We start from the raw sequence: 16,816 nt of genomic DNA, 5'->3' as shown, positions 1-16,816 counted from the left end.
TAAAGTGATGTGATTCTCTGTTTGGTGAGATTATATATGGAGATTATATCACCAATTAAATTATCTTGTAGCTCAAAGTAGGTCTGTCTTTAAGGGTTTTAAAAGTTAAAAATCAGTTCCTTAAGGAGAAAATGAATAAGATCTTTCCTGCCAAAACCCAACTGTTGCACTGTATAGGGTTCCATTGCTCTTCATATTTAGAAAAAAAAATAAATTTTGCTGATTTTACTTTGTCTAAAATAACAAATTCAATTGTATTTCAGTTGCCAGAGCCATTGATTCTATATCGGTATTATAATGATATCATCGGGCTGTCGAAAGAGACTCAGAACGTGGGCGAGACTGACTCGACTAAAGAAAAATCACCAGGAGAGCAGCTGTGCCTCAGTATTGAGCTGAAAAGAGTCCTCTTCAAAATCAGAGACCTCCTTCGCCAGCTTCCTGCGGCCCACTACAAAACCCTGCAGTTCCTCATCACCCATCTGCACAGGTAAACAAAAGCGTGTTTTAAAAGCTTATATAGCAAAGAAACATGAATCCGTTATTGGGATCCGTTTTTTTTTTTTTTATATAGGTTGTTGCTAGATGTCCTTAAATGTGTTTAGTGAGAGTGAAATATAATTTATCTTTCAAACACTTTACTGTTCATTGTTCTACAGAGTGTCAGAGCAGGCTGAGGAGAACAAGATGACCACTAGTAACCTGGGTATCATCTTCGGTCCGACACTCATCAAGCCCAGACAGCTGGAGGCAGAAGTGTCGCTGTCCTCTCTGGTTGACTACCCCCACCAGGCCCGCATGGTGGACCTGCTCATTAGGCACCACCAGATGATCTTTGAAGTCTCCCTCAGCCCTGTGTCTCCCACCAGTCCGACAGCACCACAGCCAGCACTCAGCCGTCACTCCAGATCTCTCATGGATATCAAAGAGGTGAGATGGGCCAGAGATTGAAAGCTAGACTTTTAAGGAAATATTAGTTTGTGATTTCTGATCTGTTTATCTTTCATACAGAGTGCGAAAGCCTACAAGAGACACTCGTCTGTGATTACCTCTGCACAGCTGAGGGAGGAAGTGAAGGAGATGAAGACAGGGCATGATAAAGTGCAAACACCTGGTCAGTATGATTGTCTCTGCTCATCTTTGGTATTAAAGTCAACGTGAAAGAATAGATCATGTTTTTCACCTGAAAGTGAAAGTTTATGCAAGAAAAAAAAAAAATTTTTTTGAAAACATTCTTGGGTAATTTTGATATTTTAATTAAGCTCAAAAGTATTTTTTCTCTACAGCAGGTGAGGGCTCAGATGTCAATGGGGTTGGCTCAGCTCCTGTGGACATGCAGAAGTCCACATCTGTGTTCAGCCAGCCGAGTGCCAGCAGCCGAGGGGTGCAACTACGTCCTCAGCGCTCCAAGCCAGTGTCTCGACCCATTAGCATGCCTGTAGAGAGACTGCTCAACGAGCGCAACAGTCGCAACACAGAGGACCGCGAACCCTCGCCGGCTGCCATTGAAGAAACGACCGAACCAGAGAAGCCTTCAACACCACGCCTCACCAGCTACTACAGGAACCCATTCAACGACACTCAGACGCTGAGGAAGACCTGGGACAGACAGTACAGGCATTATGATGTGACGCCCAGAACTGCAATGATAGTGGCCAACCTGCCTTCTTCTGGTGTGCCAAAACCGTCAGAGATTAACGTTGTACCCCAAAGCAGCGCCAATAGAAAAGATGGTACAAGCCAGTCTGTAGGGTCTCCGATATCCTTCCGAGTGCCACGGACACTAAAACCCCCTCCTGGAATGTTCTATAGACCTCCATCAGTAAGCCAAATCAGGTCATTTGACTCCGTTTCAACAGCAACAACCACTAACACAGGAGCTGTATACACAACAGCCATTACCATATGTACAACAGCAGCCACATCAACAGTTTCGACAGTCTCCACAGCAGTCACGACTCCCCCATCCACACCAACAACATCAGTGTCTATCGCTTTAACGGCCAAGCAGACTTTTACAGGAGCAGTAGAGGAAGGACTGTCAGAGAGCGACTCAATCAGCCCCGTCACTCTCTCTCCGCCTCAGTCTCCAAGCTCCAGCGCAGAGGAGCTCAGCCCTACGGACTCCAAGCCCCTCTATCAGAGACACAATCGCCGTATGCAGGAGCTAGAGCAAAGAGAGGCCCATTTTGTTTAAAAAAAAAATGCCATCCTGGATGGATTTTATCACACTTGGTACAGTATCCTATATGTGACACTCAGAAAGTGACTGATTCCTCCACAGGCCTCACAAGGTCAATATCAATAGTCTAGTAGATCCGTCTACGGCTTTATTTGTATGTATTTGTATGTAAGCTGTCTTTTTTTGTGCTATACTGTATATATGAAAATTGTTTTAATATCCCTTTGAGAAAGGGCAAACATATTAGGAGAGAGGTGAAACATCTCCATGAAATTTTCTGGATAACTGTTTGTTAAAGTCTCTTTAAGCTACTGTTTGAGCCAGAAATATCAGCAGAGGTCCAAAACATTTGTGACATTCGCTTATCCTTAAGTGAGCACTCTTTTCTATTATTTTCGGATATTGTTTCTGAACGTTCATGCCAAATGTGTCTTATTCTTATTTTCTCCTTTACTGTGATAAGATGAGGTTTCAAGAGACACTTCTATATCAGTAAATAATCAGATATATTAATGTTTTATTAAAGTTAAAAGTTCTTTGTAATAATTGTATAAACAGGGATGTGTAAAGTATTGTCTGTAAATTCATATCAACTTGCTCATTTTGATGCACATGCTAAGCCTAAATGTTTAACATGCATTCAGTGCTGTGGCACCGCATCATCACTGCCCTCGCATGATGTAATACAGTTACTGCCGGCTGTTGTATTTGTTTTATAGCTTGTCTCTTGGAAACACTCCTGCTTATACGTGTTTTAGGCTGCGTAAGTGCATCTGTTTCTGTTTTATTTCAGAGTCATATATGCATTTGTTTACATTTTTTACACATAAACCTACTGCCATAAACATACATCTATATCAACAATTCTTGAAGACATGCAAAATGTTTGCAGATTAAATATTTAGTTAAAACTATTTTCTGCTCTTTTTTTTTTTCTTTTTTATGTTTTGTGTTTTCGCATGTACAGGTGGATTAAGACAAAATGTGGTCGCTAAGGCGTTTGAAGTGCTTGCTAGCATGTTGCTGTGCAGTGGTTAGGTTTTTTGGTGGCTGCTAGGTGGTTTATTTCTAGGACAAAAAAAAAAAAACATTACAAGAAAAAAAGTAAAAGTCATTACTGAGTATGTATGATATTGTTGTCACTACAGTGTGAGTCCCTCACAGTTTTGTTATTGTTAACAAACTAAAACTATTAAAAATTGTTTGCATTAATTAAATTAAATAAAATATAGATATTAGATGGAATATTAGTAGTAATATTAGTATAATATTTATTAGTTTAAAAGATATAGAAATATAAAAAAAATACTAAGATGTAAACAAAAATAAATCTGAAAATATAAAAATAAAAGCTCATTCAGAATATTAATAAATAGTATAGAAATTATACTAAAATGACTTCTGCAGCATGATTTTCTTTCCAATTTTTCATCTCCCAGGTATTTTTTTATTTTTTATTTGATCACTTATAGTACACCTCTGTTCAAAAAAAAAACAAAAAAAAAAAAAAAAAAAACAATTTGAGCCAAGCAGTGTGGTAGAATTATGTTTAATGGAATAGTTCATTTAAAAATGAAAAATCTGTCATTAATTACTCACTCTCATGTTGTTTCAAACCCATAAGACCTTCGTTCATCTTCAGAACACGAATGAAGATATTTTTGATGAAATCCGTGAGCTTTCTGACCTTGCATATACAGCAACACAATGTCGTGTGCATTGCTCTGCTTGTAAACAAGACGCAGCACATCTGGGTTCTACATCAGAACATGAGCTTTGTTTTCTTTGCGCCTTATAGCTACTGTTGTAGCTTCATGAAATTAAGACTGAACTATTGATGTCACAGAGACTATTTTAAAACCAAAAAAAATCAGGTGAGCAAAAAAATACATAACAGATTCCTGCTTTAGCAAGCACTACTGTTTAAAATGAGAACATTTAAACACCATTTATAATCAGGTGAGCATGTTCAATACTTCATGTCAGAGGTTATTTCAGGGGGAGGCCACACTTTCTATTCAGTGTCCTGATTGCAGAGGGCGTTCTTGCCTAATGTCCTCCATCCCTGTGGATCTGTTTGGCTGAAACTGTCCATGACAGGCTTTGTCCCTCCTCATCCCTAATTAGCCACGTCACCTGAGCTCCAGCACTGAGCTGCTCAGCTCTGACTCATCCAAAAAACATACAACACACACACAGAAGACATCAAATATAACACACAAGCTCTAAATGTCCAGAATACATAATATAACAACACACATCATCAATATCCCTTAATGCCTTGGCAGTGTCCCACATGTACATGGAAATAAACAGTAGCCATGTCAGACTGGAGGGCTTTGCTGATGGCAATGTTAACCCTGCAGATTAAGGCAATCAGATTAGTTGAGTCAGTCAGGAGCAGTAAGTTTGGCTGTTGCATTTCTGCGACTATCATGGACTGTAATTATATACATTTCTGTGTGAATGTCAAGGAACTCATATTTTTTCAGCACTGAGGTAAGTATACCATTTGAAGCATACTACTAGCATAAACACTTCTATCTAGAACATACAAATCAAAAATAAATCATTAATACTTCAATATCAAATACTAATAAACAGTCAATATGCTAGTATGATGCCTGCTAATAAGAAACTAATTTTAAATAATTATTTTGTTCATCTTCGGAATGAAAATTATTAGGGGCATAGATTGCATATTGACTGTTAGTACTTACAAAGCACATAGTAATGCCTTATTCTGCAAGACCATATTCTAGATCCCTTAACATAACTACTACTACAACAATCTTACTTACTATAAATAAGCAGCAAATTATGAGTTTATTGATGGCAAATGTAATAGTGCATGTGTTCCCCAATCTCAAGTGTTCCCAATTTAAGTAATGGTGTGTTTAGTCACTATCATTCAAAAACTTTGAATGATCAGAATGATTTATTTGTTTATAAATTAATTTCAAATAATACTTTTATTCAGCAATTGAATCAAAAGTGACACCAAAGACATTTAAGTTACTAAAATGTATATTTAAAATAAATGCTATTCTTTTGAACTTTCTATTTTTCAAAGGATCCTGAAAAAATATTATGGTTCCCACAAAATATCAAGCAGCACAACTGTTTTCAACATTAATAATAATAATAAATGACTGATTTATTAAATAATAAAAGACCGATTTCTGAAGGATCACTGAGGACTAGAGTAATGACTGCTGAAAATTCAGATACAGGAATAAATTACATTTTAAAATCTATTAATATAGAAAACACAAATTAATCCAACTCTGGTGAGAATAAGAGACTTTTAAAACTCCCCAAAATGAACATTCGTGAAGTTGTTGATCTTTGTGGAGAATATGCATGTTATACCTAAAATCCTGGTATGTTTTTAATTATTTAGTATATTCATAATCCTGGTATGTTTTTAATTATTTAGTATATTCATGTAACTATTAAGATCAAGAGTTTGCGCAATATGTCAGTCAAAAAGACACTCTGTAAGATTAGACATTTGCATCTGAACCTGAACTGAAAGAGCTTTAATCAGTGTTTGTGTTTAAAGGTTACTGTGGAAAATTAGACGTCTAACAGACATAATAACAGCCCTGTTTGTGACTGCTGTGCTGTTTTGGTCTCGCTGTAGTAGTCATTACTGTGGCTCAAAATAGTTCAGTGGTTCAATGCTAGACCCATATTTTTCCTGTAAAGATTTGTGACACAATTTCACATGACTAACAAACAAAGTCTCCAAGCTACATTTCTCTAAAATTGCTGTTTACATTAATGAAGACTGGCAGTCTGAAATCTGATTACATGGCCACGTGTAAAGCTCTAACCATTTATCTGTCACTTGAAATTCTGTAGACCAGTTCGACTTTTCTTTCAGTTTGATTGTGAGTGTGAGGTATGTGATGTGTTGGCAGGTCTGTTGCAGCTTGTTGACCCCTACAAGGGGTTAAGTTGGAGCCATGAACACCGTAGGCCAGATCCGTCTGCTGCTCTGGAAGAACTGGACACTCCGCAAGAGACAAAAGGTACAATTAACCGATTCACTGGGAAACAAAACAATCATCATCACTGGCTGTAGCTTCTAAACCCTCAAAACAGCTTATATTTAGAGCACTCTGTTTATATCATGTGATACAAACCTCAGAAATCTGGTTCCGGGTGCAGGATTTAGGCAATGAGGTGTGACATACTGTACCACACAAAACCAAATATAAGACTCTGAAGCTGAAAAGAGAGAGTGTTCAAAAATTGTATTTTCAAACCATTTGTGTGTTTTTTTTAAACTGGTTTTATTTGTTTAACCTTAGGACAACACATTACAATGGGGTTTAATTCTAGAGATAATACTTTTATATATTGGTACCAAATGTACAATTTATTATTATTATTATTATTTGGTGAATTATCAGCTGATATTGGATATTTCCGTTTACATTTGGGCTATTTTTTCCAGTTAGGCTACCTTGCCATCATCTAACATTCATTTTATCTCGCAAGTTAATTTTTTAAATCAACAATAGGTATTAAATAATATATTAAAATTAATAACTAAATATCAAATTGCCATACTGTACATTATAATGTTGATGCATCAATTCAAATGTACTTTAGTTTTCAGTGTTTTCAAATTATTTAGACAAAACAGTATAGTTTTATAATGTTGCCTATTTACAGTTCTTGGTTTTAACATGAAAATAATAACCACATTGTCCAAAATTTGATGCTATTGTGCATCCCTATTCAATTCTTTAAGATTAATGCATGATGATATAACAAGGAACAACAATTTATTACAGCATTTACCAATCTAGGCCCTTATATAGCTGGCATTTTTTTTTTTTTTTTTTTTTTTTTTTTTTGGCATTTCTGTGTTAAAAAAGCTGCTTATTTTAAAACATTCATTTAATTAACAGAAACTGAAAAAAAAAAAAAAAAAAAAAAAAAAAAAAATATATATATATATATAATATATATATATATATATATATATATAAATTAATACAATAATTATTAAGAAGGGGACAAATAAAATATTGATTTCAGTTTACAGCTTGATTGTATTTGTTTCTGGCATTTTAATTTTTGATTAGATTGTTGTAATATATTAATTTTACAACTTGAAATGTTAAAAAATATGTTAACATTTATAGAAATTCATAGTAAACTACATTAATAAATGCTGTAAAAAATACAGTTTACTGTTAGTTCATAATAATGCAACTTTGTTGTAAAGTGTTGTTTTCAACATTGCTACAATCTTACATTCAGATTTGACATGTTTCTGAACATACCGTTCTCTTGTCATGTATACACAGATTCGCTTCGTGGTTGAGATTCTGTGGCCTGTGTTTTTATTCATTGGACTTGTGTGGCTACGAAGAGCCAATCCCCTGTATCGCCAACATGAATGTAAGAATACACAATACAGTACAGTTACTTTTGGTTGTGCAATTTCACATTCTCAGCCAAATAGTGATAATGGTATTCAGGAAAACATCACAGCTTGAAAGTTCATTAGCATCTGTGTGCAGTGCCTGAGGACTTACTCATCATATCTGTAAATGCAGGTCATTTTCCCAGCAAGGCTATGCCCTCAGCGGGAATCCTGCCTTGGCTTCAAGGAATTTTCTGCAATGCTAATAACCCATGTTTTCGCCAACAAACTCGAGGAGAGTTGCCTGGGGTCGTCTCCAACTACCACAACTCCATGTGAGTCAGATGCTCCTTCACATCTCACATCTCACATCTGGAAAATGTTCCTATCTTGCACATTTCGTGTTGTAGGTGTCCAGAGATAGCCCTTTGACACAATTCAGTTTGGAGGAAAAAATGACTCTTCCAGTGCAGAGGAGTAACAACAGCTCGATAACCAACAGTTGGGATTGTAAATTTAGTCTTATCCCATTAGATAGATTTTCTATTAATAATTATTCCATAAAATGTTGGGAGATGTTTTTAATGGACTAAGTTAGCTTCAATCCAAGTTCCTCTTTATTGCTGTAACTCATTTCTTTCTATCCTCCTTAGACTGGCACGGTTTTACCAAGATTCACAGGAGCTGCTGTTCAACGACTCTGAGTTCCATCAGCTCAGCCGTCTGTGGCATGAAGCCACAATCATGAGCAACTTCATGGAGACGCTGCGCACCAATCCTGCGCTGGTGGCAGGTATGTTGGGCAGGGGGAGCGTCTGCTGTCTGACCCATTAACCCGGCCCTCAGAGGAACTGATGGGACCACTTTAATGGATCTGAATGATGGATGGAGAGAGTGGGCATTTCCTCTCTTGTACTTCCACTACCCTCATACTTGTTTCCTTTTCCTGCTCTCTCTAATGGGCTGATGACTAGTCCTTAGCGTGAGGGTGAAGCCAAATCTCTCTTAATGGAGTGCATTTTTAGGAAAATGTCCAGTGATTGTGATTTTTCCAAATAGGATGCATTCTGATATCAACATATTTTGCTTGTCCTGTCAAATATAGCGAGTTAGCCTTAAAATCAGAGGGAAATTATTTCTCATGTCATACCAAACCTGTATGAATTTCTTTCTACTGTGGAACATGAGGTGACATTTAGTCCTGGCTACTTTTTTTAAATATAATCACATGACCATTCAAAAGTTTGGGTCAATAAGATTTTTTTTTTAGTCTTTTTGGAAGTCTCATATTTGATCAAAAACACAATAAAAAGAGTAATATTATAAAATATTAAAATTGAAAGAAAATGTTTTCTGTTGTAATATATTTTAAAATGTAATGTATTCATGTGATGGCAAAGCCATTTTCCTTTTCACAGACATTATCCAGCCACAGTTTTTAGTGTCACATGATCCTTCAGAAATGATTCCAATATGTTGATTTGCTGCTCATTGTTTTTTTTTTTGTTTTTTTTTATTGAACATTTGTGCTGCTTAATGTTTTTGTTGAAACTGTAAAACATTTTTCAGGATTCTTTAAAAAATACAAAGTACAAAATAAAATACAATGTTTAAAAGAACAGCATTTATTTGAAATCTTGTGTAAATGACTAATTTTTATTAATTAATGTGGCTAAACCAAAAAATAAAAATAAATAAATAAATAAAAAATATCTTACTGACCACAAACTTCTGACAGGAGTATTGATAGAAATGTTCTTGGATTATTAGCTTTTGATCTTTTAAATGTCACGTGATAAAATTTTCAAAATATTTCTAATGTTTTTAACTAAAGTGACAGCGCTGTAGTTTATCACTGAACACCATTGGTTAGTTGAATCTTTCAGCACTTTCTCCACACGCAACTCCCATGTTGAGACCTTTCAGCACAGAGTACTGTTGAGCGACAAAGCTTTCCGTGAAGAATTCAGTGATCAAGTGATCCATTCAAGCACTTTGTCAGCACAGTTTGTCCTCTAAATGAATATATGTCAATGCCATTATACACGATGGTCAGCACACTGCTGCAGTGTTAAGAGTGCTTCATTTAAGGAGGAGTGGAACACATTTTTCCGCAGTGGCCATGTATCTAGGCCACATACAAGAGAATAATTATATTTGTTTACTTGCATCTCAAGTAAAGACTTTTAAGTATTAAGCTTAAAAAAAACAGTTTTTATTATTTTAAATAAATCTTTTCTACCGTTTGTGCAACAAACTTGACAACCATGTGACTTAGACTTACATCTGTTTAGCACAGACACATTTTCTTACATTTTGAGTTAACATCACTGACAGACAGTATGATGCTATTTTTTATTTCATGTACTCATGCTGAGAGCTTTACAGTACTTTGTTGTTTAAAATCACCATATATCATATATTTCCCTTCTTGTCCTTTCCTTTGTGCCATCAGGTAAAGGACTAAAAGTAGAGCACATTCTGAAGGATGACGAGGGTCTAACGTCATTCCTGCTGCGGGACGCTGGGCTTTCAGAGGCGGTGGTGTATGATCTTACAAATGCACAAGTGCGGGTGGAGCAAGTACGTTATGGCGAATGTTTTCACAAATGCTTTAACAGCTTCCACTGCAAGCAGAATCCTGTCACACAGTCACATCCTAAAATACTCCTATGGGGATTTACTAGATGTTTCCAGCTAAATCTAGTGGGTTCATGTGGTGTTAAAAGTCACCAGGAGACCTTCTTGAGTTTGTATGTCAGTGTCTTCATGACGTACGTCTTCTTTTGTTTCACGCTAGCCTCTCACACACAGACTGATTTATAGTGAAGCCCGTTGTCTCATTGATTCAAGCACTCTTAAGTATTCTGCTGTGATCCTACACTTTCCTAAGTGCATATCAATGTATTGAGACACACACAATAAGTCATGTATAGAGATATTTCCGAATGTCAGTATTTGAAAGATTTCTTCAATACAAATTTAAGTCTGACTTTAATAAGTCAGAACAAATCTGAAGATTTATTTCTTATTTCTGTAAGAACATGCTGAGGTAGCTGTGTTTTTTTAAACACAAATTCGATAATATCCTTTTTTGTTTCTTCCAGACAGCAATGGGATTAAATATAGAGCAAATATAACCAAATACTTAAGTCTGAGAAAGAAAAAAAATACCCCAGTAATTTCATATATGTCCTGTAGAGTGTCAAAAACTTATAGCAATGTTTCACATTGTGCTCAGATATGCCAAGATAACAAACTTTGCAATCAAAAGTCAATTTTTTTTTTTTTTTAATTCTTCTAAAACATGGACATGCTGAATGAACTTTGTCTTTGTCAACAATCATCTCTTGTGTTTCCAGTTTGCATATGGAGTCCCGGATCTGACTCTGAAAGAGATCGCCTGCAGTCAGGCTCTTCTGCAGCGATTCCTCATCTTCCCCAGACATGGAGGGCTATACGGGGTCCACAATGCCATGTGTGCCCTTTCCCAGCAAAGATTGCAGACGATCGAGGACGTGCTGTATGCCAACATAGACTTCTTCAAGCTCTTACGACTGGTCAGTCATGACGCTTTTTCTTTTCGCTGCTTTGCACAGTCATACAGATAATTAGAGGATTGAGGTGTTATCCAGACCCAAAATATGACCAAGTGTATTGCTTGAAAAGGCTAATTTCAAAATGAAATGGACTGAAAATTTTGTGTACAGTAAATGCCATAAATACACCTTTGGAGTGCTGACTGAATAAAACTTGAATAATGTACACTACCATTAAAAAGTCTGGGGGTCAGTAAGTTATTTCTTTCTTTCTTTCTTTATTTAAAATTTATATTCGGCAAGAACCTATTAAATTGATTAAAATGGTAAGTATATTTGCAATGTTACAACATATTTCTATTTCAAATTAAGGCTGTTCTTATGATTTTTCTATTAATCAAAGAATCCTGAAAAAAAATAAAAATAAAAAAAAATCCCAGACTTTTGAATGCTTGTGTATATTTTTGACACTAAATTATACTATTTAAATGTATAAATATAATATAGTAGTTATCAAATTAAAGTTATGTACATATAATAGATTTATATTAGCTTAACTGAAGCCTAAATGTGGGTCCAATAACCAACTCGTAAAAGTTTCTTACATTTTGAAACATGTCTGTAAACATTCAGTGCAGAGGTCACCGCTCTCTGTTTCCATCATACATTTGAAAACATCGTACATTTTAGTAAATTTTGTTGCAGAGAAAGTTTAAACATTTTTTCATACAGATTGCAAATATTTAGTTTAGATTCAACAGTAATTCACTATCACCAATGTTCTCCTCTATAGTACGTAGTACACAGGAGCGGTACGGATGTCACATGATGTGTCACATGCTCGGAATTATGGAAAAGCTGTTCTAAACACATCATAAGTGTTCGCAGTGGTGCACTAAACTAAGAATGTGGATCATGAGCCAGACCTACTTTCCTGTTGTTAGATTTTAGAAGGCCTATGAATACCACTGCTGAAACAACACTACTTATCAGCTTTCTCTTTCTAAGTCTCTCTCTCTCTCTCTCTCTCTGTGCGAGGTTTACCTAGGGTTAGACTGAAGCAGATGGTAGCTTTAGCATGATGACACACTGCTTGGCCTCATTTTCTAATGGGATTAAGGAAGACACACTCTCTGGTGATGAGAATGGCTGATGAAGCAGTTGCTGTTCTTTATGCAGTTTTTCTCTCTCTCTCGTGATGATGTTTAAAGTTTCGGGAAAAAGTTGTTGCTCATTTTGCATCTCTCTACTTGTGTCTTAAACACCAAATCACTGTGCAATGATTAAACACAGTCATTATACATTATATATTACTTTTGTAATAGTTCAAAATGAATCAGAATAATCAATGAGAAAACATTTAAGGTGGGAGTTTATTCTTTGGGTGTTTGATTGGATGGTGTATAGTGGGCCTTTATCATAAGGCCCTTATGTACTACAATAAATCAAGAACATTGCTCAGATAGTTTTGCTAAGATAAGATAAGCTTTTGCTTAACGTTATCAAATTGCCCATACAGCCTGTAGTGGTATCAGTAGAAAGTCATTTCAGAGGAAGAGCAAGTAATTGTATTTTGTTGAAAGATTATGAAAACAAACATTTTTTTTTTCCCCTTCGGAGTAGCATGTACCAATTAATCATTTTAAATAAAAAGGAACTTTTCCCCACTCTTTTATTAAAGGTAATTGTTATTAAGCAATAAACAATAAATCATTAAATAAATAATAAATAATAAATCAACATGCAGTAAACCAATGACTATATTAATGCAGATGAATGACTTTTTCCTCCCAAAGCACAGATATTCAAAACATTTAAATATACAGGGCCCTGTGTAGTTTAGAAATTGTGTTTAGCAAGGATATATTAAGTTGATCAACAGTAAAGACATTTAGAATGCCACAAAAGATTTCTTATGAACTTTTTTTCATCAACCCCCCCCCCCCAAAAAAAAATTCAGTTTCCAAAAAAAAATTAAACAGCACAACTTATATAGATAAATAAAAATAAAGAAATAAATAAAAATAAATGATATTAATTATCATTCAAATAGAAAACTGTTTTAAGTTTCGATATTTTACCATATTTCAATTTTTCTGTCATTTTTAATCAATGTATTTTAATTTTACATTCAAGACAGTATTTAAATCATAATGTAAATTCATTAAAATCTTAAGAATTATGTACTCAAATTAATTAAATCATTATTTGGCTACATTTTATTTCTTCTCGGATTGTGCACATTTGTGATTAATTAATTTCACATAAGGTTAATATAAACTCAAACGTCTCTTTTTCTTTCTGTGATCAGTTGCCCATGGTGCTGGATAACTACACGACCGGGATAGACCTGCAATTCTGGGGTCGAGTGCTTTCTGCATTGTCTGACAAGCTTCAGGAGGTATGGCTGTTTGAGAAAGCTCAGTTCCTCTCCCCCTTTAAGACCGTTATTTTAGCATCCAGGAAGCTCCTCACTTTTCCTCAGCTCTCCAGAAAGCTCCAAGCAGATGGTAGGTATGTATGTGTGTTAAGGATCATTTTTTTCTATCACATCATAACCTCAGTTTCTTTATTAAATCACCATAACCTAATTTTGTTTGCTTAATGAGGACAGAAAGTGTTTATATGACCAGTTCATGTGTGTACATCAGAAATGGGTATAACCCTGTTTGTTTTCTTTATTTTACAAAAGCACAATGTTTTGCTGATATTGCAGTAGCATACAAACAAAAGTAGACCTTTTAAATTTTCAAATGATGAACTAATCTTATATGTAAGGGATAATGTACATTCTGCGAGAACAACTGAATGGATGTACATTATCCCGCTTATTACATGGCTACTTGCCACATAAATAATTAGGCGCAAATATTTGAGTTGAAATATTTGAACGCAAAGCTTCTGTGAAGACAGCAGTTGTGTGTAAGTGGCAAATTCAAACGAAACGGACATTTAAGGTAAACGGTGCAGTCAAAACACTTATTACACAACATTTCACCACAAAATAATTAAGGCAATAAAAGAATTAAGACGGAAATGTTTTAAAACCTTACCAGTTTGTTAGTTCTCTTATAATCCATTACAGCGTACAAAACAATCGCCGCAAAATGGCAGCAGCTGCGTTTGTATGAAACTAGAGCGAGTCTGCGATACCAGGACGACATAATTAAACAATTGTACACCATTTTGAATCAAGTTTTAATATTTTATTAGCTAAACAAATGCAAAGCTTCCACCAAGAAAAAAGAGTTCAAGCAAGAGTAAAGCGCCGACTGCTGTTACCCGGATGAGCCTGTGTTATTAGCTTTTACAGGTTGTTATTGAGGGATAACATACCTCGGAATGTTGCGACTGACCAATCAGAATCAAGTATTCCACAGAGCGTAAGTTGCTAGTTCTGTTTTGTAATTATGTAATTTTTCAGTCAATATTAAATTACTGAAAGAACTATGAGTTTCACTTTGTGGTGTATTTTTAGGTTTGATAACTTGAAAAGTAAAGTAAACTTGAAAGTAAAGTAATTAGTAATCTGATGTAATAAAACTGCAGTTTTAAAGTAGTAATTAGTAATTTATAGTGGATTACTTTTTTGAGTAACTGGTGTACATGCATGTGTAGGCCTACCATCACTCCTGTTCCACAAATATGTCAAAAGCACATTCCACTGAGCTCACATCCTGTAGGTGGAGTGCATTTCTTTCCCTTTTGCTCGGGTGACAGAAAGCCTGGCCAACTAATTCTATCACCCATCACTAAATCCATCTGCGCTCAGTGTGAATGTGTATGAATGGGAAGTAGGAGGTAAAGTTGTAGATTAGTGGAGGTTGTGCAATCACTCATTCCTCAGGCTGAAAGCAATATAGACATCTTCATGTTTTCACCTACACTTATCTTGACCCGGTTTGACTTATTTTGGCTCTCATGGTGTGCATTAAAGTTTATGACCCATGGAAAAGTGCTGGTTCTCACATTCACCCCGATAATCGTCTGGCCTTGTATTTTGACACAGAGCAGTGTTTGCTAAGCTTTGTGGTTCAGTCTGAAGATGAATATGAGTGTAACAGCTGTGAGGATATTTGTCCCTCACAGGATTTTACCCTGATGCATTTCCAGAGATACAAGATGTTATGTCTTTTTATATTGTTGTTAAAAAAAAATGTGTTTAAATAACCCAAAAATGAAAATCTATCAACATTTACTCACTACATCATTAAACCTGCATGATTTTAAGAAGATATTTTGAAGAATGTTGTCCATATTCAAAAAGTCAAAAATCAACAAAATAAACACTATACACAAAAAATACAAAAAATTATATATTTTATTCCTATATAGTGTTCACAAGTTGATCATACATATTGCTGAATTCAAATTGAATTAACCTTATTTTTACCCCCTAGATGCCAAATTCAGCCAAAGGTTTATTTGGGGATATCCTCTTCAAGTAGATGCATCTTTAGGTTGCCACGTGTATTGCCAATAGTTTCTGTCAGATAAAACATGTTAACCTGGATGGAGTGGTTCAGACGAGGCTGAATCAAGCTCAAAAGTGTCATTAAAGCATCATAAAATTATCATTCAAGACATTTTGTGCTGAAAATGCCTTCCTCCAGCTATCCTGCCCTAATGTGTTCAAGACCCTTACATTAATGAATCTGTGCATACTGTAGCTGCTATATGTTTTAAAATCAGACTGTATAAGTTTACATTTACTAAAATGGCATTCCTCTCATAGCTTGCGGAGAGGCCCAGCTCCCAGGATTTGATGCGGGTCATCTACTCCATCTTCCAGCCCGGGGGTCCCTCGTCCTTCAGTCAGCTGATGTCCACTGTGTCGGATCTGTTCTGTGGGTACCCTGAGGGTGAGATCACCCGGGTCTTCTCCTTTAATTGGTATGAGGACAACAACTACAAGGCTTTCCTAGGCATCAACAACTCCAGAGGACACGACAGCTACACCTATGACAAGACAGCAAGTGAGAGCTGTTGATCTGTCTTTGTTAATTTAACCTTTTTTCTCACTTTCGTTTTTCGTTTTACTTTCTCTTTTTCACTTTATTTTTCTTGCTCTGTTTCTCTTTTACTCTCTCTGTGGCCCACAGCTCCGTTCTGTAATGCATTGATGCAGAACCTGGAGTCGAACCCTATTACAAAAATCATATGGAATTCAGTGAAGCCTCTGGTGATGGGGAAGATCCTGTACACCCCAGACTCCCCGGCTGTCAGAAAGATATTAAAGAGCGTAAGATACAAATATCCATCCTCTTACACATGCACTGTCGATCAAATCATACACTGACAATCAAATCATACACTAATGTTTGGGGTCAGTAAGATTTTTTTTAAATGGTTAAAAAAAAAAAAAAAAAAGAACGTCACCAGTTGCATTTATTTGCTCACCAGTGAAAAGCTGTAATATTGTGAAATATTAAAAACACTATTTTAATAATATTATGCTCCTGTAGCTCAAGTGGTAATATTAACAAGTGCAAGGTATTATCGATAAAATTAGATTAAAATTTAATTCCTGTCATGGCAAAACTGAATTTTCATCAGCCATTTCTCCAATCTTCAGTGTCATATGATTCCCTGTCATGGCAAAACTGAATTTTCATCAGCCATTTCTCCAATCTTCAGTGTCATATGATTCAGAAATCATTCAAATATGCTGATTTGGTGATCAAGGAACTTTTCTCATTAATATCACTG

At 35.6% G+C, this 16,816-nt stretch overlaps 2 protein-coding genes across 6 annotated transcripts in view; both read left to right on the top strand.

Moving 5' to 3' along the window:
• LOC109064011 (rho GTPase-activating protein 29-like) overlaps nt 1-3,096 on the top strand; it is a 38,601-nt gene extending 35,505 nt beyond the window's left edge. For 4 of the 5 annotated variants that reach the window (XM_042771798.1, XM_042771780.1, XM_042771811.1 and 1 more), the window contains 4 exons: nt 264-490; nt 660-930; nt 1,012-1,114; nt 1,287-3,096. In XM_042771798.1, coding sequence (XP_042627732.1) covers nt 264-490; nt 660-930; nt 1,012-1,114; nt 1,287-2,197 — 1,512 coding nt within the window. In that variant the 3' untranslated portion in view covers nt 2,198-3,096. The remainder of the gene's footprint in view (nt 1-263; nt 491-659; nt 931-1,011; nt 1,115-1,286) is intronic. The other variant, XM_042771789.1, reaches the window with a different exon arrangement.
• Nucleotides 3,097-4,142: 1,046 nt separating this feature from the next.
• The window catches only part of LOC109063969 (retinal-specific phospholipid-transporting ATPase ABCA4-like), a 38,278-nt gene continuing 25,604 nt past the window's right edge, over nt 4,143-16,816 (top strand). The window contains exons 1-10 of the mRNA XM_042714339.1: nt 4,143-4,681; nt 6,109-6,219; nt 7,510-7,603; nt 7,762-7,903; nt 8,222-8,361; nt 10,024-10,151; nt 10,931-11,128; nt 13,419-13,508; nt 15,843-16,083; nt 16,210-16,349. Of these exons, the coding sequence (XP_042570273.1) occupies nt 6,154-6,219; nt 7,510-7,603; nt 7,762-7,903; nt 8,222-8,361; nt 10,024-10,151; nt 10,931-11,128; nt 13,419-13,508; nt 15,843-16,083; nt 16,210-16,349 (1,239 nt within the window). The 5' untranslated portion in view covers nt 4,143-4,681; nt 6,109-6,153. The remainder of the gene's footprint in view (nt 4,682-6,108; nt 6,220-7,509; nt 7,604-7,761; nt 7,904-8,221; nt 8,362-10,023; nt 10,152-10,930; nt 11,129-13,418; nt 13,509-15,842; nt 16,084-16,209; nt 16,350-16,816) is intronic.

Source organism: Cyprinus carpio, chromosome A2 (genome assembly GCF_018340385.1).
Source record: "Cyprinus carpio isolate SPL01 chromosome A2, ASM1834038v1, whole genome shotgun sequence".
NCBI classification, from domain to species: Eukaryota; Metazoa; Chordata; class Actinopteri; order Cypriniformes; family Cyprinidae; genus Cyprinus; species Cyprinus carpio.
This window is presented reverse-complemented; position numbering and strand designations above follow the sequence as displayed.